General features: G+C 36.7%; 3 protein-coding genes across 9 annotated transcripts; 1 reads left to right on the forward strand and 2 right to left on the reverse strand.

The window, feature by feature from the left end:
- Positions 1-103: 103 nt before the first annotated feature.
- LOC121986339 (potassium transporter 6-like) lies at positions 104-4,249 on the reverse strand. The gene is made up of 9 exons (XM_042540224.1): positions 3,452-4,249; positions 2,864-3,368; positions 2,734-2,787; positions 2,299-2,559; positions 2,157-2,209; positions 1,960-2,083; positions 1,625-1,879; positions 1,049-1,455; positions 104-889 (listed from the first exon to the last, which is right to left on the reverse strand). The coding sequence occupies exons 1-9, from the start codon at positions 3,506-3,508 to the stop codon at positions 260-262; spliced, it is 2,346 nt and encodes a 781-aa protein (XP_042396158.1). The 5' UTR covers positions 3,509-4,249; the 3' UTR covers positions 104-259.
- A 3,715-nt stretch (positions 4,250-7,964) lies between these two features.
- LOC121986342 (serine/arginine-rich splicing factor RSZ21-like) lies at positions 7,965-13,219 on the forward strand. Of its 7 annotated transcripts, none has more exons than XR_006113379.1 (10): positions 7,965-8,092; positions 8,952-9,061; positions 9,934-10,022; positions 10,944-11,175; positions 11,538-11,639; positions 11,810-11,908; positions 12,067-12,165; positions 12,260-12,331; positions 12,427-12,658; positions 12,812-13,219. XR_006113379.1 is itself a non-coding variant. In XM_042540228.1 (9 exons), the coding sequence occupies exons 2-9, from the start codon at positions 8,973-8,975 to the stop codon at positions 12,482-12,484; spliced, it is 840 nt and encodes a 279-aa protein (XP_042396162.1). In that variant the 5' UTR covers positions 7,965-8,092; positions 8,952-8,972; the 3' UTR covers positions 12,485-12,764. The 7 variants fall into 7 exon arrangements, 3 of the variants coding, with proteins under 3 accessions (XP_042396162.1, XP_042396164.1, XP_042396163.1); XR_006113380.1 differs by having other exon boundaries at positions 12,427-12,646; XR_006113382.1 differs by lacking the exon at positions 12,812-13,219 and having other exon boundaries at positions 12,067-12,190; positions 12,427-12,764.
- An 814-nt stretch (positions 13,220-14,033) lies between these two features.
- Positions 14,034-21,615, reverse strand: LOC121986341 (uncharacterized transporter jhp_1155-like). The gene is made up of 10 exons (XM_042540227.1): positions 21,320-21,615; positions 20,921-21,074; positions 19,817-19,991; positions 18,872-18,987; positions 17,600-17,659; positions 16,169-16,295; positions 15,894-15,960; positions 14,722-14,793; positions 14,556-14,621; positions 14,034-14,289 (listed from the first exon to the last, which is right to left on the reverse strand). The coding sequence occupies exons 1-10, from the start codon at positions 21,512-21,514 to the stop codon at positions 14,155-14,157; spliced, it is 1,167 nt and encodes a 388-aa protein (XP_042396161.1). The 5' UTR covers positions 21,515-21,615; the 3' UTR covers positions 14,034-14,154.
- Positions 21,616-21,959: the final 344 nt, after the last annotated feature.

The following is a 21,959-nucleotide window of genomic DNA, read 5'->3' on the forward strand; positions in this document are numbered from 1 at the left end:
AGAATGTATGAAGCTGTTCGTTAAAATGACGGTTTCACCTATTGCTATCAATTAGCAAGCCATACTTCGTTCGAAATTGATCATGTCCTAAGTAGATAACATCGCCACAATAAATGTTTGGACTTCATTTCGGGTTCATAACTTCTTGAAATTGTTACTGTAATACCAAAAAATCTATCGAAAGTAACAACACGAAAAGGAAACTGAACACCTATGCTAATTTACACTAACGAGATCGATGTACATTGTCGTCGAGAATTCAAACACTGTAAACCATCCCCACTTCCAAAGTCGATGCATGAGGAATGCTCACTGCGTAGGCAGGTCCCCTACAATTCCTCCTCAAGAAATCATACCCGATATCGATCACAAATCTCTTGATCAAACCCGATCCGCTCTTTGCCTTCACCTCGGCATGCCCCAGAATGAATGCCATCCCGGCTTCCCTTGCTTCCATCAGCTCCTGCAGTTCTTCCCTTTCGTCGGAGTCCAAATGCGGGCTCTCGGGTAAAACAAACCTCACCTTCTTCTTTCTCGCGACCGGTGATTGTATCTCCCTTGAGCTTGAAGGGCCAGCTGCGTCGTCTAGGTCCACCTCTTCTTCGCATAGTCCTAGTCCTGCTCCAACCACTGCCATTCTATCGTTGTCCTTTTCGGGTTGTTCTTGTGTTCCACCGGCATGAGAAACACTGGACCAGATGAACTCAGCAATGCTGCACACTAAATCCTTCTCGAACTCGATATCATCCTTGTGCACATCACGGTAGCCATACCGCGCGATGCATCGGTACACCCTGTATTCTTTTGGGCCAATTCTTCCCACGAGGAACCGTTCCTCTGGTCGAACATACGGCACTGGGACAGACTTGATGCATAGGAACACGAGGACCTGCGGTATCCCAAATGTAAGATGAGAATACCAACGAGCTAAGAACAAGTTTGCAATAGGTTACACAAGCATGGCAAGTAAAATACATTGTAAAATTTCACTTCAAATGAACAATTCAGTAGAAAAAGTAGTTGATGTACCATCCAAAGCATAGCTCACCTGGTGAAATGCAGGGAGGTTGGTGACAAAGTGAGAAAAGATGGCTGGAATTCCCGACACAAGTTCAGTGTGGATGAGGCCAATGCCTCTCACACGAACAATTCCGAGGTTAGGGCTGAGACCGATGAGCCAGTCGATCGAGACCTTATTTTGGATGTCGAATTCGTACTTTTTGAGTGTGCCGTAGTGCCATACATACATAATTATCATGAAGATGAATGAGAGGGCAATTGGCACCCAAGCTCCTTCCAAGAACTTGATGAGGGACGCAGAGAAGTATAATGCCTCGATCGATCCAAAGAAGAGGATGAAACATACGGCGAAGAAGATGCTCTTGTGCCAACATAGAACTATCACAAGCGACATCAAACAGGTCGTAACCAACATGACAGTAATAACAGCCAGCCCTGTCAAGAAAGCATAAGTTATCAGAAACACCAAAGACCAAAAGAAGTTATCTCTGGTCACAAAAATGCACTTGAACTCGAAACCGATACACATCGTCTACGCAAATGGATTAGTGATCAAAGTTCAAACACGAGATGGAACTCGAGAAATCTTGAGCTCGTAGCATACCTGATGCATTGCCCATGCGCTTTGTATCTCTGAAACCGACAGTAACAGCGAGGCACAATGTCATCAACATCCAATTTATTTCAGGAATGTATATTTGTCCATGTACTTTCGATGAAGTATGAACGATCTTCACCCTAGGGAAACAGCTCAATGCTGAGCACTGCTTGACGATCGAGAAAGTGCCAGTGATAACAGCTTGGCTTCCGACAACAGCCGCCAATATGGCGATCGCCAGAACTGGCCACCTTATTTTCTCTAACAAAATAGTTTGTCAAGTTCAGAGTACCAACATCAACAACATTAGCAGATAATTCATTCGGGCATATTATCAGTACCTGGAACGGATACATAGAACCCGATACGGTAGTCACTTTCTATAAAATGATGTTTCGATAGATAAGCAGCTTGTCCCATGTATGCAAGGATCAAGGAGGGATAAATCATGGAAGTAAAAGCAATCTGCAACAAACAGTATTATACTCATTAGAGAGAACCAGTGAATATATCTATCCATCATTCATTTGATCCTCACCTGTATCGATAGCTGAGAAAAATGTCCCAAATCGGCATACATAGCTTCAGAACCTGCAAGAGCAACGGAAAAAAGTTGAATGTGATCCATGTAATACGATGATAAGCAAGCGTATCAGAAGATTTGCAATTAGTTTACAAACCTGTTATGCACAATAGTATTCCACCCAAAGACATCCAACCGCCTCTTTGGGTTTTCTTCAGGAATTTGTACATGTAGTAGGGAGAAAGTGCTTGATACACATGTGGGTTCCAATGAAAAATGTTGTAAACACCGATCGCACTGATGCAAACGAGCCAAGTAACCACGATCGGTGCAAATAGGAAGGCGACCCGATGTGTGCCGTAATGTTGCAGAGCAAACAAAGCAACTAATATGGCACAAGCAATGGGAACTTCAACATCTGCAAATTGATGAGTGATATGAAATGATCACAAAGGGGTTCTTATGTAGAATTGAAGTTAATTGTAGAATCTTATGCAATTATTTCCAAATGTGTTCTGCTAATCGGGATGCGAAGTAATTGCACAAGACAAAGAAGATTTAGGGTTCATAATAAGGGTGAGATTTGGCTTACACTTGTGTTGTTCCCTGGACATGGACAGCTCAAGACCTGAAATAGCCGAGAAGACTGCAAAGATGCCACTTTCCGGTCAGAGATTGGCGAAGAACCCTAAAAATTGGGGAAGAGTGTCCAGGAAATTTACCAGAAATTGCTGGTGTAAGCACGCCGTCGCCAATTACCATGCAAGTCCCGATCAGAGCAAGGATGAGTAGCAAGAGCTGCAGTACCTGGTGCTTCTCGAGCAGCCTCTTTACCCTAGAGGCCGCCGCGGCGCCGCCCGAGGGCGGGGCGGCGTCCCCGCCGTCCGTCTTCTTGTACGTGGAGAGCTCCTCGTCGGCGAGCTGGCCGTTGGGCAGGAATCCGACGCGGGCGTGGCGGCAGAGGAGGGAGTAGAGCGCAAAGGTGCCGCCTTCGCCATTGTCGTCGGCGCGGAGCACGATGAAGACGTACTTGAGGAGGGGGACGAGCGTGAGGGTCCAGAAGACGAAGGAAAGCACGCCGTAGATCTCCTCGTTCGTCTCCGAGTGCTCGATGTCCTCCGCGAAGGTGTTCTTGTACACGTACAGCGGCGACGTGCTCAGGTCGCCGTAGACCACTCCCAGACTCTGGTACGCCAATGTAACCACCGCCCGCCATGAATCCTTCTTCTGCCACACCAGATTCATCAAACAAACCGCCAAAAACACTGAATCTTTTTACCTTCCCTCCAAGTAAAACCATACAAAAATACCTTCTCCGCACTAGGGAAACCCTCCCCGCCGCCGTCGCCTCCGCGTTCGAGATCCATGTTCGAAGAGGTCAAGCACACACCGAGCTCATTACAAAGGCAACAACTTTAGCTTCAGTGGAGAGGAAAAGCAAGCGAAGAACTCACAAACTCACTCCCAAGATTGCATTTTTAGCTCGTCAATACTCGAGTCGGAAGACGAGGAGCTCGTCTGCTTCTTCTCTAGCGAGGAGGTCAAACGAGTAGGAGAGCGAGCACCTAGGGAAGCTCGATATGGAGAAGAGAGTTAGGCCAAACAGCGGAAAAGGCCAACATTAGAATATTGCGAGCGAGTGCGATGGAGCTTAATTAAACAGAGTAGGTGAGGTCGATGGGAGAAGGAGCAGAAGCTGTGGTTTCAGTTACAGACCGAGAGAGAAGAAGCAGATAGCCATTGGAAGATATTTAGAAGGTGGGGTTGGTGTGTCACACTGTCATAGTGTCATGCTTGTGTTGTGGTGGTGGTACCATCTCTCTCTCTCTCTCCCCTTGCTTTTGTTCTTTTTGGGCTGAGGGCGGTTGAGCTGTATGAGGATGCGAAAAAGCAGCACTGCAAGAGTCGGAGAAGAAAAGGAGCTCAAAAAGGTGGCCATGGGAGGAAGCAAATTGCAGTTTAGAGGAGGAAGAAAGCGAGCAGGAAGGTGCTGTCCTTTAAAAGCTTGTAGCTTTGATGGAGCATCAAGTTGATAAGGTGGCGGAACTAAAGTTCTATAGAGATCTAGATGGCAAGATCAAGGTTCGATATGCGTGGGGTTCAATTCATCTGATAGTCCATCAAAACCTACTTGTACTTGTTGGATTTACTGAGATGGCTGATAGAAAAATTTTTACAGCATCCAATTGTTCATCTTTAAAATTAATCAGCTATCTAAAGTGCACCATATCCATCCCATTTAAAATTGAAAATTTAATTCTCTCAGTACTTCTCTCAATATTTTACTATTGTAGTATATTTGTAAAAGCACATTGCTAAAATATGTATTGTACTTATGGTGACTTTTACAAGTGTAGAACACAGAAACACACATTTGTCTTTGTGAGTGAATTGGAGTGCAATAATGTGGATGAAATATCACATTCAAAGCTACCCAAATAATCTCAGTGGTCCAAATTCTCAATGGGGCAACAACTTGAAGAGCAAAAATGGGAGGGGTCTAGTGATTGATTGGTCTCATTAATGTGCTCAAATTTCATGAAGTTTTCATGAGATTGGTAATTGTTTGGGGGCCAAAAAAAAAATAATGAAAGGTTACTTTTTTATTTCCCTTGTTGTGAAAGGGCACTCCATATTAAAAAATATATCAAATTATTGTGGTAGTTTTGATTAGAACTACTATGATCAAATTATTTCATATTATAATAATTTTAATTAAAATTACTATAACATTATTGAAATGATTTTGATCATGTTATAATACTTTTGGGTAGTAATTTTGATTAAATTAGAGCAGTTTTATTCCACATTGTAGTAGTTTTGATCAAAAAATTTACAATAATATTGGAATAAAAATATTTTTTTAAATGCAAAATAAGATGGCACGTTGATTTTTTATAGAATTATTCTTTTTCATGAAATTATTTTCGTGTATTTCATTGTTCCAATCAGGAAAAAAAATCAAAAGATAAATTTTAGTAAAAATGGATTATTTTGTATAATGTTTGACATGAAATTAATAAATTTTATTTTATTTAGGATTATACGTTGAGCATATGTCAAACTTGTCTTGATCCCATTAAAAATTTGTCGAAGCAAAGAGATGATAATTACTCATCGAGACTCTAAATTCAAGAAATTTCCATCCTAACCGCTAAAGTTTTCTTTACAAATGGAAATATCCTCGGCTAGGCTTTGAAAATTGGTAAAATGGCCTCAAAGAACTTCTACATTTTTCATTTCACCCTTAACTTTACCAATTGGTCTCGTTTTTAAATATTCGATTTGCAAAGCGGCAAATGGCATGTTTTTGTGGTGCCCACAACCGACCACTCGCATCACTCCAACTCAACGCCTACAAATCTAGCACAATATTTAATTTTATTATTTATATGGAGCATTAGTTCAATTTATTAAATTAATTGTAATAAATTAATATAATCTAAGTGATTAATTAATTAGCTTGTTCCTCCAATTTTCATGCATAAATTTAATCTAATTTTAAATTAGGACTAATTAGGTGTAGCCGATAAGATTAGGTTTGATGTGGATGTAGCATCATCACGCATTGTTTTATAAATTTAATCTCTTCTTTTTAAAAATAAAAAATAAAAGAATTAGAAAGTATCAATAAAGGGATGATTTGCCAATGCAATTTAATGAATAATTAATCGGGCAAAAAAAAACATATCCCCTTTCATTTATTATGAGAAAAGCATCCTATTCCACACAACATATTTTTTTATTCAAAACTATTTTTACTTGTTGGCAGTTATAGTTTATTACGTCTGATAAATACTAATAATATTATATTATAATAATTATAAATCATATCTAATACTTTATTAATATTTTATTTTAATAAACATCCTTCAATCCCGTAGCTATTATAACATATAGTTAGCAGAGATGCTACAATTATATATCAGTTACCAGATCTGCAACGATTATATAGCATTTACAACTGTTATAATTGTACAATAGTTATCATCTTTATAGTTATTGTGACAATATCAAAAATAAATATATTTTTAGAAAGTAAAATATACTTTGGTGGGTGAGTCGAAATGTTCTTTTATAATAAATGAAACAGCCTTTTATAAACACCATTATTATATACATGTCATATCAAAAGTAAAGAATTTTATATATTTTTATTATAAAAAAACACTCAACAACTCCTTATTTTATCTTATATATAATTAAATTTTTATAAAATTTAAATTTATAAATTACTAATATAGAATAACATATATATATATATATATATATATAAAAGTTGTTATAGTGTCCTTCATTAGTATCATTCATAAAAAATTTATAATTCTTATGAAAGATCTCTACTTCCCACAAAATCATTTTTTATATTTAATATTCTTTATTGTATCGTATCACCCTCTTTAACTTTGAATGTGCCCTTTCTCTTTATTGCCTTTTGCCCTATCAGACAAATACGGACTTCAGAGACATCCACATCAATACTCGTATATGGATTTGATGTTGAAGTGTTCCACCTGATTCAGATGTCTTTACCTTCTTGCTAGAGTAATGAGCAAATGAATGTAAATCATATTTCTCATACTATCTGAGAACCCTCCGCATATGTATATACTTGAAGTCTTTATTATTGTTGTTGATATTCCACATATTCAATGTGTTCTCTAACATATTTTTGTCACTCCAACCACTTTGACGATGAGTATAAAAATTATTATAAGTCATAGAAAATTCATTTACCATCGGTGCTAATGTGATTTTAACCACTAATAACTTCTCGTCAAAGTTCCAGTAGGCTGATATTTATTGTAGTAATTAGCAATATGTTTCCAAAACGCTTGATCCTTCTGGTCATTACTAATGACTGTGTTGTTGCTAATAGTTGCCATGACTTTACAAGGAGCACGTATTCATCAAGAGACCAAAATATTCATTTCGAATCATGTTTCTTTGGTTCAACTTCACACTTCTTGTGATGAGTGTGGTGGCCACTGAGTTGCTAGAACAGATGTTCTTTGTTGCTGATAGATGCCCTTCTTGATTCATTCAAAAGAATGTCTGATGGTTGAGAAAGAGAAAATATGCGAGACAGAGAAGGTATCCGAAATCGACTGGCCATAGCTAACCAATCTTAGGATTGATACATACCAAATGAAGCCGTGGCGAAGTTATTTGGATTTATCGAATTTTTTTGAAAACTTTAGGAAATTTGGAAAGTTTGGAGGATATTGTGGAGCATATGAAATATTTTAAAAATTTGGATGGTATCATGTATGAGAGAAAAAAATGAGGATATTGAACATTGGGAGGAATATGAGTATTTTGAGAAGATTTATTTTCTTTCCTATTTAAAAAATTCAACTCATTTTATAAAGGAAGTATTGAAATTTGTATTCATCTTGAATACAAATAGAGAAAGGAAAAAAAAAATAGAGAGTAAGAGAATGATAATTGAAGATGTATTTAATTTATAAATTATTTTTTAAATAAAAAAAATAAAATTTTAATATGAAAATGGTTGCACAATGACTAATTTGTTTGCCATTGTGCAAGGGCTTACATTATATTTTTTTTCCTCGGTGGAGCCACGTTAGAGTGGGAGCTGGAAGACTCTCAAAAACACAGAACTCTTTTAAATTTAAATTAGTATTATTTTAGAATAAGTTTACATGTTAGTGATGATGACGCAACCTTGATTAGACTCGTGCTAATCCCGCTGGCTTGATTTTTCGAAGTAGTCCCATAAGGTTTAAAATTTGGGAAATCGCCTTCAAAGGGCTGCCGCGTAACATGGGCAAAATGAGATGGGCCGGAGGCCCATTTTGTTTGAAGCCCAGATTAGGAGCCGATTGGGATATCCACGTTTTCTCTCTATCGATCGATCTCGACCAAACCCTAAACCCGCTGCGCTGCGGCAGCCGAGATCGTTCGAATCGGTTCCGAAGGCGAACGAGGTAAATTCGATTTCTTTGTCTAGGCTTTCACCTTCGTTTTTTCCCTCTCCCCCGTCTCTTTTCGTTGGCCTTGAAATTTGAAGGAGGCGTGCTACACGTTTGTTGAAGGTAATTAACGTTTGCTTTGAACTGGTAATTAGTAACGCCGAGATAAAGTTTTGGTTTTTGGTTGTGCGATGTAAAAGTTGATTGACTGGGGCTTCAAATGAGTGACTTTTCTTCGGCACTGATCCGCACATCGTTATGTCGAAAGTTCTCTGTAAGAGAAATTTGCCATAAATACGAGATAAATTAATGGTTTATAGTATTGTGATATCTCATAATTGTTTGTCGAGAGGAGTTGCTTCTCTAAAGGCAACATACCATTAATAGGGCTTTCGAGGATATAGTATTTCATCTAAAGGAAATATGCTATGAAATCCTTGCAGTTGGACTGGAGCTAATTTATGGTTTGGAATTTTACTAGGATGCATTATCATAAGTTTTGGCAAGATTACGTTAGAATTTGCCTTCTTAAAATGTTTACTTGATTTTGAATTCATCTTTTTCAGTTGTTCATGTTCTAGAAAATCCAGGTAGCTGTGGTATTTAGGTAGGTTTTCTTAAAATGGTCCTTGTTTTCCAAAAAGAAAAAGCTAAGAATGTAACCTGGAGTGTGGATTTTACTAAATTTCACTCGGCAACTGCATATTGTTCAGTAACCTTCCATCCTATTGCCATTTCAAATTTGTTATCAATTAGGATCTTCTGATGTCCAATTGGTCAAATTTTGGGCTTAAGCCAATGTGTGTGCTTGTAAATTTGAGTCTGTATATTTGGATAGCAACATGTCTGTCTCACTTAAACTTATGTTAATCAGGTTGACAAATTCTGATACAAAATGTCTCGGGTTTATGTTGGAAATTTGGACTCACGAACCACAGAAAAAGATCTGGAAGATGAATTCCGAACATTTGGTGTTCTTCGAAGGTATACTACCGTTGAAATGGACATTGTTTTTTGCCTGATAGTGCCTTTTGAAATTTATATGCGATAGTTGGGGTTTTTCATTGGTATGCGGTAATACAATATCAAGTTGCAAAAGGCGAAGCGCTCGCCCCCAGCACCCCCGCCAGCTCGCCCCCGGACTTACACGGAGGAGGTAAATCACGGTGACTGAGGAGGCAAGTGGATGCAGGGGTGAGTTACATGGGGTGTAGAGATTTACGCCCCGCCAGCCCTGAGATTCGACCCCTTGACCTCAAGTGGCAAACCCCCATCCACTTACCACCTCAACTATGCTCGTGGGGGCGCGGTAATTCAATATCAGAACCTGTTGATGGTGTTATTCTGCATCATGTTCATGTTATCAGTTATCTCTTAAACATTCCATTGCAATGTAAAACCACAAAACAAATTCAACAGAGATATTGTATGAAACTGAATAAACTCCAAGCAAATGATGACTATAGTTGTCAGTTATCTTTTGCATTTTCTTTAAGCTGTGAAATTAAAACATCATTTTCTCATATTCTTAAAAATGCATAAATATTTCTCCCTTTATTGACTATATAAAAAGCTGCTTTCAAATTTATTTATGTTTATCAATGCTAATGTCTGAATTTGATGTTCTTGTCTTTGTTGCTGTCTTATGTATTCACTGCTCCAGATAATGTGGATGTAAATGTCATGGACTTAGTATGTGGATTATGTTTATCTAGTCAGTAGCAGAATTTATCTGGAACTGTCAGTTTATTCCCCATGCACATGTCCTTGAAGTGCATAGGATGGGTTGTCATTCTCTCTTACTGGGTTCAAAATGTAATGTTATATTCGAAAAACTATTGTTTGAACCTGTGCAGTGTTTGGGTTGCTCGAAGGCCACCTGGTTATGGCTTTGTTGAATTTGATGATCGAAGAGATGCATTAGATGCCATTCATGATTTAGATGGTAAAATTTGTCTTTTTAACTTAATGAATTTGTTAACTCGTTTGAGTAGATTTACGCAAGAATTGAATGCTTGTTTTTTTTTATATTACATATTGCTCTCATGTAAGTTTATGTTCTCCCTTTTTGAGAATTATAAAAAAGTACATGATTTAACTTTCAGTCACAATGATGAAAATGCTGTTTCAATATGTAAACTTGTTGAGTTCTTAATTCTGTCATGAATCATGCTCTAGTATTTTTGTACTATTTTTAGTAGAGATGAAATTGGTTATTTTGGTGATGGCTCTCCCTTATTGACAGTAATTCAATTTTTTTTATTATTATTTTTTATTAAATTTTCAATGCAAAGCCTACATATACACCAGTTATCGTGAGTCATTGAAGTATTCTTCTTTCAAAGTCTCTCTTTCACCTGTCTTTCTGTGGCAATTCCGTGGGCAATTAAGCAGGAATAATATAAGAGGAATCAAATGTTGGTCTTTATGTATCTATATATGTACATAAGATGTCATTAGTGATGCATAGAGCACATCTTTTCAGTGTTGTTAGAGTTCAATTGGGAAGAGGTTGATAGTGCCTGTCTTTTTTTTTTTTTTTTTTTTTTTTTCTGTTTTTAAATTTTGATTGTTTTTAATGTAGTTACCTTTCATAAAGAACTTTTATGGATGTACTCCTTTGTGCCAATTGTATTTGTTAGCTCTGGTTTTTTAAACTGTGAAAAAATTTCCAGCTAGAGAAATGGTTTACCCATATTATAAATAATTTGTAATTGCGCTTTATTTTGTGAAGCAAGTGCCTGTCAGTTTTAGTTTCTATTTTCTCAGTTTTCCTGTGATTGTTTGCTGTAGGTGAAAGTCTCAACTCTTTTAGATTCTCTCTAATTGTTGTTTAACAAGTACTTTTTCTGGTTTTTATTCATAGGGAAACATGGGTGGCGTGTGGAGCTTTCTCATAATTCTAAAGGCGAAGGTGGTGGGCGTGATAGGCGTGGACGAGGTGGTGGTGGTGGGGACATGAATTGTTATGAGTGTGGTGAACCTGGTCATTTTGCGCGTGAGTGTAGATTACGCATTGGGTCAGGTGGTTTAGGAAGCGGAAGGCGTAGAAGCCCTAGTCCTCCCCGCCATCGCAGTAGCCCTAGCTATGGCCGTGGGTATGGTTTTTCTTATACAATTTTTATTAGTTTTTTTATTGAAGATTCATAGAGAGATTGCAGTTGTGACAATTAATATTTAGGTTCAACTACTTTCGATTTGATCTTTTACCTTTAGTCTTTACCTACTAGCTGTTATTGCAGGTGTCAGTATGTAGAATACATGATGCATTTATATAGTTCACATGCTCTATGATACCGTCTTATGATGTAATTTTATTCTCTAATGCTGTGAGAGCACAGTATGTGCATCTGGGTCTAGAAAAGATAGCACATGCTATTAGACATGTGTCATGTAAAATGCTTCTATAACATAGAGGTAAATGTGTAAAGCCTTTTTTATTCTTTTTTTCTGTTAGCAGAAATCGAAGCCCACGAGGGAGAAGATCTCCTCGTCGTCGCAGCTATTCTCCTAAAAGTAGGTCACCAGCTAATCGTCGTAGAGATTCTCCTAATGCTAATAGGTTTGTCATCTGAATTCATATTCTGGCATTGAATACCAAATCATCAAATGATTTTTTTTCTTTACCCTTCTTGCATACTCACGCATTATAAACTAGCTAAGGCAATATATGACTGCATTACATATGCATGTGCTCTCGTGCAATATAACGAACCTTTTTCCTGTTGGCAGAAGTCGCAGCCCAGTAACGAGAAATTCTTCTCGTCGCAGCTATTCTCCTAAAAGTAGGTCACCAGCATATCGTCGTAGAGATTCTCCTAATACCAATAGGTTTGTCATCTGAATTCATATTCTGGCATTGATTACTAAATCATTGAATGATTTTTTCTCTACCCTTCTCACATAATAAACTAGCTAAGGCAATATATAACTGCATTACATATGCATGTGCTCTCATGAAATATAATGAACCATTTTCCTGTTGGCAGAAGTAGCAGCCCAGGAGCGAGAAAATCTCCTCGTCGCAGCTATTCGCCTAGGAGTAGATCTCCTGCTCATCGGCGTGAAGCTTCTCCTTTTGTCAATAAGTATTCCTGCTGAACTCTCATTTTGGTATGTATTAGCAAATTGATTTTCATTTTGCATTTTGTTCATCTTTGTATTTGTCGCCACTGATTTCAGAAGTCCTGGCCCTGAGAAGAACTACAGTCCTTCACTGCCAAATCACCCTGAACAATCTCCTTATGCCAATGGGTAATGATAATTGCTTTGAAATTCGAACATGGATCTCTTAGTCATGGAAATGGTGTTCTATTGTGGTTGCAACAACTGATGCTAAATGACTTCAGCAGGGATGGCAAACAGAGCAGGAGCAGGAGCAGGAGCAGGAGCAGGAGCAATAGCTGAACTACATTATGGTCATCGGAAACTGTTACAAGTGGGGGGACCTTGGAGTATCTTTGGACCTACTATAATTTAGTTTGCTTAAAGTGGTTAAGTTCGAACAATGAAGCTTTGGATCCTTCCATTGGTTGGAGCACTCTCCTCAGCTTACTGGCATATGGAGAGGTTACTTTTCTAGTTCAGTATTCTGTCTTACGACTTTATTTCTGACACTGCACTTGATCTTCGTAGCAGATTAATCATGTTTTAAGACTGTTAATTTAATGCTGTTAGGTTAATGTTACTAAGGTCTTTAACAATGTCATCCCCCTTCTTTTTTTGTTGTTTGAGGTGTGGTTCTGCTAAGATCTAGATCGGCCGCACCATGGGCTGCTCTTCTCCACACTGTCTCGGCTTTTCTGCTTCTCCCAATCTATTTCTGCTAGGTCCTATGGCATCTCAAAAATGGTACTCGGCTCTGTGCTCGCGGGCATGATGAATCACTGGCAGATGCTTGAAAAGATAAGAAACTTCATGGCACTGTTAAGTTTTTGGTTTTGCCAGGATATACCGATCAAGTTCATTCCTACTGGAGTTTGATAGGGTGTTTGCTTTAGTTCATATCAAGCTATTGATCAAAGTTTTATTTTGATGTAGTAGTGATTATCGACTAAAATACTTGGACCATGCCTCTACTGACTAAGAATGCTGTGCTGTGTTCTGTTAAAGAATGCTCAATCTAGCCTTTCTTTCAGTTAAGTCTAGCGAAATACTATAGACTGCGAGAGGGTTTGAATTTGCATTTTCGAATGAAAGACATAATGTGGCATCTTCCTTCAATATGGGTCGGTCTGGGCATTTACCTGACTGTCGATGTGCCTGTTGTGGTTCGAAAATGGCATAAGCTTATTGAATTTTTTTAAAACTTTTTATTTAATTTGTCTTGAATTATCGAGAAGGTGCATCAGGGCCACTGTCGAGCCCGAACACACTTCCAGTCGACTATATCATATTTTTAAGACAATGGTCTCATCGTCAGTGGGATGCTTCTTCTCTTGTTATTGCTAACATAAAACAAAGTGTCAGACAAAATAACTCTCCTAGATTGCAATTCTCTCAAGAAACCCAAAATTGTCTATAAGATAAATTAACAAAAAAAAACAATTTATCCTAATAAATGTTATGGTTTTTAATTTCAATGTGATATTAAAATATACATTTGTACGATGCAATCCTTCATTATAAGATGATCTATAGAGGAGGGTTCTATACTATAACACCATGCTGCTAAAAGATAATAATAATGATGATGAACAAATGTTATAAAATAAGATGAGTTTAGTTGCCATGTAGATAAAACAAGAAATTTAATTAATTTTAGTTGAACTTTTTTATTTGATACAAATGGCCTGAGTAACCCAAATTGTCGACCCTAATACAGAAATTTTACAAGGGCGACCCTCTATACCACGAGGAATTCCTAGACTCTTTGGGGAGTACTTTAGGAATCTATCTATACCTATTGAAATTATGATGCATTTAATCACAAGTTATTTTGGATGGAGCATATGCATGTAAGCATAGGAATCACTCTTCGACTTCCTTCGAATTCAAGAAGGCAATTACAAATTTCAAACACTACATTATTGAAAGAATGGATGAATAAGTGGTGTTTCCAACTGATGCAACCTGAATCAATCATTTTCCTTTTCCAGAGCAATATAGGAAGTGCCGCAGATGGAAGCCAAAATGAGCAAACATCCAATGAGTTTGTTTAAAGTTGGAGAGGCCCCCTTGAAAATCAGGCTCCACATTTGCGATAAAAGCACCTGCATCAAGATTATTCGAAGGCATTACTTAAGGAGAATATTAAATCAAAAGTTATCTTTTTTTTTTTTGTCTGAAGATTGGCACTAATAAGTGTTTGGATTTGTATGCTACAATGGTCAATCGATGCAAGTCAAATTTTGGCATTAAAAGAATACAATTTGTAAAGTTTGCAAAGGTTACTAGGCAAATAAAATGATGTTGATTTATCATCCCAGCAAATGTCAAAAGGCATTTAACAATGACTGAAATGTGCAAGAAATATGACCTTTAAGTAAAGAACGTTTGTAGTTTTAGCTATTTTGTCTAGGTGAAGTCCACGAGCTAGAAGCACCTGCAAAGTAGCTTATTTCAGCAAAATTCAGCTTGTGTATTACTTAAATGACGATAAGTCCCGGTAAGTATGATGCAGATCATGAAGTACAATATGGTACCTCTGCAAGAAATGCCAAGACACCAAGCGTGATTGCCAGGAGAAAAGTGAATAGGTCGGGTACAACAAATTCCTGGAATTGGAGTATAAATAAGAAGAAATACAATTTGTAATTAAAATATGCTTACTCAGTGTGGCAGAACCACTCAATAACACTGAAGTCAATACCAAAGAGAAGATACTCGAAGGCATAGCGTTTACTGTGAAAACAACAGGCCTCATTAACTCTTGTAAGTGTGTTTACATCATTGTTCTCGTCCATGAAGGAAACAATTTCCTCCCATGAAGGAAACAAAAGGGCCATATAAGTATCTCCTAAATAACAGTTTAGCATCAAGACTGGCACATGCTAGAACTTCCATCTATTTGGACTAAAACGATGTTAGAAACCCTTGTTCGATCTAATTTGATTTAAAAGAAAATTGGCGTGCTTAACTTGTGTATATTGAAACGTTTTTGCCTGTTGAGTGATGAATGAAAATGTTAAACCCTTGTTCGTTTTTGCCTGTTGAGTGAAAGTAAAAGAATATAATAGTAACAATAAATGACGATAGCTCATTGCGCCTAAACTAAAGAAGTTAACTAAGGCCAGTAACAGATAACTGAGTCTAATTATGTAGTAAATGAAACTCAAGAATAGGGGTGTCAAGCGGTGGTGCTTGATCCAGCTGCCTAAATGAAGCATGGGTCTTGGCATGGTTGTCCTGTGTTGTACTCGGCATGGGTTAGGGGGCTGGACTAGCCTGCGAGGCCAGGGGAAAAAATGAACCAAATATATATATTATTTTGAATTTATAAGGGTATTTGGTATTTACAACCAAATGAACATTATGTGTCCTCATGGGTTTATTTATTTTCTATTTACTGTTTTAAGGGTAGAATGATCAGTTTACCATGTTTGAAGGGGGATCTTTTGGGAGGAAAACCACTTGTGCTTGGTGAAATATAAATATGTAAAAGTTTAATAATATAAATATATTACAAAAATGTGAAATATAATTCCTGTAGCTCATCTCCTAAAAATGGTCAGAGAATCTCTGAAATGAATTAGAGCATGATTATTTCATAACCTAGACAAATTACTGTAACCATGGAAATAACGACTATTTTTTGCTGATAGATATAGCTAGTGATTATATAATAAAAAATTTATTATTCATTAACAGATTGTACCTGATTTACCAAAATGAGTATGGCTGAGAGAGGAAGAGCAAGTATTGCAAATGAAAGAACTGTGTACCTGTGAAAAATAGGAAAAATTAACCGAGTATTTAGGTAATTAAGATTGTATTCAACTTTTAAATTAAGTTGTGCAATTTTGACGTTCACAAACTACAATGCCATTCAGAAATTAAATGATAAAAAAGTTGATCAGCAAAGAAATAACAAGAAGAATAAACATAAAACACAGCTAACAGGCTCTGATCATTTAGCAGGTAGAACTTTACATGGGTTGATCCGTTGCCTTTGCACCAGCACGTACAAGACAGTAGCTAACTCCACCCAGAATTGTTGAAAATATACCAATTAAAATAGCAAACAAGGCATGCTTTTCTCCATTGGTGACACTGTCACCTACATGTATGGAAACCCCGATGTTAAATATTGGAATGTGCAAATGAAAAGTGAAAAAGGAAAGAGCTGTTTCTTCAATCAGAGAGGTTGCAGTATGATGCAAACTAGCACACACTGAGTTATATGTTGCTTGAGTAAATTATATGTACACCCCCTCTAGTTTACTGAAATTCTGTGCCCCTTCTTTCAGGTGTGAATATAAGTTTAACCAAAATCTTAAGCAGCTTTTTAACAAATGAAAACATAAAATGATGAGTACAACCATAAAGCATACTGATATGGTATATTCAATACAATTGGAGAATATATACATATCAAGAACAACCAAACTGTCAATATGTGGGCTTCTATTTTCACATTTCAGTTGAAGCAGAACTGCTATTCTGTGGATCTTGATTAGAGGATAGATCAGTTGAAGCAGAACTGCTATTCTGTGGATCTTGATTAGAGGATAGATGGTTGGCAAGGCAATCTGAATATTTGGATAATTAGACATGGTTAGCTAAAAGTCCAAAATTACCTTGCTGCAGAACATAATTACAGTCTCTCATAACACTAAGATTCAGAAGTATCTGTGATCACAAGGCACCCTTTCGACGTTTATATACTTTTAGCTAAAACTGATAGTGGAAATCATATTTAAACTCATCAACAGATCATCAAGCTGTGCTTGTGTCAATTATCAGGGGGTTGGCTACAGGTATCTTAACCTCCAATGATCTCTATACAAGACTATATCACAAGTGAATCATACTTATGCTAATATGACAATTAATAGTTTAATGATCAATTTTTCAATCAAAGAAACGTATTTGAGGTATGCACTATCTTCCTTGCTTATTTTTACTATAATCTCTAAGACTGGTGATTTACCAACATGTTGCACAGGAATAATAATGCAAACAACTACATGCTTTCCAACAATCCAATATTCTTTTCACTAGAAAATAAAAGATTCCACACAATCTAAAAACATGCAAATAACCATTTTAAAAAGATAACCTTTGATGGAATGGACAAGAAGGGCAGTCTGGTGCACAAAGCTCCTGCCATGTGGGGTCCCGGGGAAGAATCCATTGTACGCAACCATACCTTGCTTTTTGCAAGAGGTTGTTTTCAGGATTCTAACCCGTGACCTTTTGGTCACAAAGCAACAACTTTACCGTTGCGCCAAGGCTAAAGAGCAAACATTAAAATAAGAAAAGAAAATATACAGAGAACATATGAGAAACTGATGACAATGTTTCACTAGATTGCTTCATGCAGAACAAAGAGTACACGTTCAGATCAGCAAAAGACCTTACCTCCCATAAGAAGCACAGGTTGAAAAATCAAGAATAGACCAAGAAAACTGCAAACTAAACCTGATGCACAAACATAAATGAATAAATTTATTGTTATTGCTTAGATTAAAAAGGAACAGAATTCCAGTTTATTTAACAGTAAAGCGTGTTATAAGGAAGCATCAAGTTTTACATTCAAACGTCTTGAGGAAAGAAAACAATAATAGAAGCTGATGCCCCAATCAAATGTAACACATATTTCTACTGAGAGGGATAAAGGTGAGTACTTTAACAACCATTAGGTCCCACTTCTAACCTATCTATACTTAATGTTAAGTACAAAGCTGACCATCAATTTGTAAATTGCCCCCTTTTTCTAAAATATACAAAAATATTTGGTTACATAATTCAGAAACTACAATGGATTAGTTATTGAAGAAAGAAATTACCAGCTCTATATTTTAAAAATTATTAACATAATAACAGGAGCCTCAAAACAATGAATAAGCTATATTAGTGCTAAAAAAGTTGAATAATTTATCCAAATAGTCAGGGACCAGCATACTTTATGATGTGAGAACCAGAATTATATCAGGCCTTGACCAATACACTCAAAGACAACATTCTATCATCAATCTATTATATCACCTATCTTGTGAAAAATAGATGTTAATTCCCAAAGGAATTTAAATAATAATAGCTATCTCTGTACTTCTGTTACTCCTGAAGTCTGTACCGTTAAATAATGGATTAGAGAAGTTCAAGAAAAAATTTCCCACTGCCCTGATATGTGAGATTGAGAAATAGAACCATACAGCTTAGCATTGAGAAATAGAATCATACAGCTTAGCAACAAAATTTGATTAGTCATTTGACTCATATGCGATAGTCTTATTAAATGATGTACTACCACAAGCCCAGCTAAAGAAAATATATATAGTAGAATAAGCCTATGCCTAATCTTAAGACAAATGTGAAACACAGTTTTTCCTTTACCAGTTTTATCAAGACGACTTTGATGCATGTCAGTTTTTTTGTCCAACTTATGTAGCCCTAGTTCTAATTTAGCTCAGTTCACAAAACTGGAACATGGACAGTAATTACATCTCCTTTCTTTCAATAAATGTTTCACATGTAAAGATAAAAAAATTTTGTAAGAAAAATATTTGCAAAATAAATGATTTGATGATTATCCGCTAAAACATCTCTATGATTAATACAAGTACAAAAACAAATTTATCCAGGAGATAGGTATATGTATACAACCATCAAAAAAGTCAGCATATAAGCTACCTCCAATGTAAGGAAGAGGCAATTTCTCCCGTAAGATGATTATTGCTCCAAGTGATGCCATGATCGGGGTTGCAAAATTCAACATAACTGCATAGGACACAGGTAGATTTTGGACACTGAAATAAACAAAAAGGATGAATTTGGTTATTTTTCTATTATGAAGTGTTTCAAGACCAAACTGATAGAGGTTTGTTAATATTGCGATTACTTCAAAATAATTCTAAAAGTAATGAAATAAATGTGGAGACTCATACAGAAAAACCATGGAAATTCATCTAACTCAAATGCTTAAGAAAATAAACAATCTAATGTGAAATTGTGCAGCTGTACCGATTTTATGCACTAAAAATCTCCATATTTCTTAATCTCAAAACCTATCAGTAAAATGATATGAACCCATGCAAACAAAAACATCTTGGCAAATGCATCATTGAAGAAACGACTTACTGATAGATCAAACCACTGAATTTATATGTTCAAATGTAAAGCAGAGTTAAAATGAAAATATAATTAATATTTTTATTAAAAAATAGCAGAATAGAGAAGATTTCATCTGTAATTCCATATGTTCAAATGTAAAGCTGGACCTGTGAATGGATCAGCAACTAAGTAGACGCTACAAATAATCTTGAAAAGGAAAGTATCTAGTAAAATAATCTGTAATCATTTTACAAAAAGACAATGGATCAAAAGGTAATTGAAAAAGTTTATATGTTACTAAGGATAGTATCCAGTAAATACTTTCAATTTGATCTTTCCAACATAAAAACTGGATGATAAATCTACTAATCCATGCAGATTGCCATTTCAGATAACAAGTCAATGACCAAACAAAAGAAGAAATCTAGAGAGAAGACTACTGGATAAGGGGATTTAACTAAAATGTAATGACCCAACTGAGACATATCACAGGAGTATAAACCTCAAAAACAAAATGGCACTAACCTATAGATGAAGCTCAACAATGAAACAGACCCAGTGAGTGATCTCAGCAGTAGTATAGTCTTTGCATGTGTTGGAATGCAAAGAGGATGACCAGTCCTTCTCAACCATAGAAGTGAAACAATGAAAAGGATTGAACATCTAGTAAATAGAGTCTGATATACTGGAGATGATCTATCTGTTTAATAGAAACGTAATTGATAGATAAGCATTAACTACTTCAAGCAAATTTTTTAAACATGCAACTTTCAGCAAACTCTAAATTGGACAAGGTATTACTGACATTTAAAAAAAAAAAAACTCAATTAAAACTACAAAGACAGAAACAATGAACCACGTGATAAAAGTTAAATTATGCTAAAATTAGGTAAAAGATTTTCATGAATTAAGAATCAAGAAGACACTGATAACCAAGTTTCTTCCTGCAAGGTCATGTAGTCTAACCTATACTTCCCAGTAGATACAAGTATGCCATCCAACCAAATTAGGTAACTGATATCCTGATTAAGTGCATTGACAGTATGATGGCCCATGGATCTCATGCTAGGCTATAGTGAGTATGTTAAGACAAAGTATTCTGATCTTAGGAAATATGAAAGAAATTCGACAATTAGGTTCTTTCTAATTAAACATAAAAGTTATTCCATCCCATAAATTTGTAAAGGTATAACAATGTAAAAAACAGAACAAAAAAAAGTTCATGAGGATATACGAACTGTAGACCTGCCATAACTGGATCCTCAACATGAGAGGGGGTAAGAAAAGGTTGCATTTTTCACAAATGCATAAACAACTAAGGCTGCTTTTAAAGTATTAGAAGTGTTAAGGCATTGAATGAAAACGTTTTTTTGCTGAAGGAATAAGATAGGAAAGGCGACAAGTGTAAATGCCTTTGATGAGTTAAATATTGTTTTGGAGACTTTTGATGCAATCTGTAGTGACTGACAGTAAAATGAAGCATTTACAGTAATTTACTTGTTAAACATGAGAAGAAACACTCATTCAGTAAAAAAACAAAGCTTTCCAAAAACACAAAAGGAAAATTCTAAGTACTATATGCTTCTAAAGATTATAAAAAGGTAACGAATTTCAAAAGAGACATCTGACCTGGAAAAATGTCTAGCAACACTTCGATAATGCTATAGATAATCGAAGAAGAACACACGCAGAGAATCCCAGAATGCCTAGAGCCACTCCAAATCCATGAGACAATCTGAACAAGAAAATTAATTTCTGTATCCGTCGAGCTATATGCCGATTCCTGACAAAATTTATAGCAGTTAGAGTGAATAATAGCCAATCGCCATGTTGTGTTCTTAAAGGATTCCACAGACTTAAACTGAAATATAGTATCCTTTCCAAAATTCGATGACATTTTTTTTCCTTTTCCGATTCACTCACGATCCCAAGATTCACCATGATCGACTCATGAACTATCACTCAGCCTCAAGAGGCCCAAATAATCCAAGCCGAGGACTAAAGAAGGAAAATCAGATAGGTCCAAACCTTGGCGGGTTTCTTCCTGGGATAGGAGACGGAGAATATGGTCATCCTTGGTCGCTCATCTCCAGAGCCGTCCGCCGCCAGGAGGGGGGAGACCTCATCGACGGCCGAAGATGACTCCGCCGCCATCTCCACCACGTGTATCTCTCCTCCGCCGAATCCCCTCCCGCTCCCGTCGCTGTCAACGGCCAACGCCATCCCTACTCGCCGGATCGGCTCCACACCAGCTCACCGCGATCATGCACTGAGGTCGCCGGACGCGCAACGATGGAGATAACCAGCCAATTGAAGAAAATTTCACTTGCCCTCACAATTTATCGCATTTATCTGTTTTTTTACATTTTATCCCCTAAAGTTTTCTAAAACATGCCTAAACACGCATCATCTTGAGTTATTAGCGTCAAAAATAATATTTCAATTATTATTTATTTTATCCAACGGCCAGGAATCTCTTGCTCCTCTACCAAATCCTATGAACCAGGACACCACTATATGATCAAAAGTCTAACGAAAAATTAGCACGAAATAGAAAGTCCAAATTGACCAAGGATTGATCGGATATTTGGTAAAGAAGTCCTGATAAGTCAAAGTTGACTATATGTTAGATAACAGGAAGTCCTAACAAGTCATGGAAGGCTTCGGG

This window comes from Zingiber officinale, chromosome 5B, assembly GCF_018446385.1.
Source record: "Zingiber officinale cultivar Zhangliang chromosome 5B, Zo_v1.1, whole genome shotgun sequence".
In the NCBI taxonomy this organism is placed as follows: Eukaryota; Viridiplantae; Streptophyta; class Magnoliopsida; order Zingiberales; family Zingiberaceae; genus Zingiber; species Zingiber officinale.

Coding starts and splice junctions, on each gene's coding strand:
- LOC121986339 (XM_042540224.1), bottom strand. CDS start 3,508: ATGGATCTCGAACGCGGAGGCGACGGCGGCGGGGAGGGTTTCCCTAGT. Junction 1,880..1,959: donor GTTCTATGTATCCGTTCCAG/GTACTGATAATA, acceptor CTATTTTGTTAG/AGAAAATAAGGTGGCCAGTT. Junction 1,456..1,624: donor GCGCATGGGCAATGCATCAG/GTATGCTACGAG, acceptor CTTTCTTGACAG/GGCTGGCTGTTATTACTGTC.
- LOC121986342 (XM_042540228.1), top strand. CDS start 8,973: ATGTCTCGGGTTTATGTTGGAAATTTGGACTCACGAACCACAGAAAAA. Junction 11,640..11,809: donor GATTCTCCTAATGCTAATAG/GTTTGTCATCTG, acceptor TCCTGTTGGCAG/AAGTCGCAGCCCAGTAACGA. Junction 12,332..12,426: donor CAATCTCCTTATGCCAATGG/GTAATGATAATT, acceptor AAATGACTTCAG/CAGGGATGGCAAACAGAGCA.
- LOC121986341 (XM_042540227.1), bottom strand. CDS start 21,514: ATGGCGTTGGCCGTTGACAGCGACGGGAGCGGGAGGGGATTCGGCGGA. Junction 17,660..18,871: donor GCCTCTTCCTTACATTGGAG/GTAGCTTATATG, acceptor TTTGTGCATCAG/GTTTAGTTTGCAGTTTTCTT. Junction 14,794..15,893: donor TACTCATTTTGGTAAATCAG/GTACAATCTGTT, acceptor CTCCAATTCCAG/GAATTTGTTGTACCCGACCT.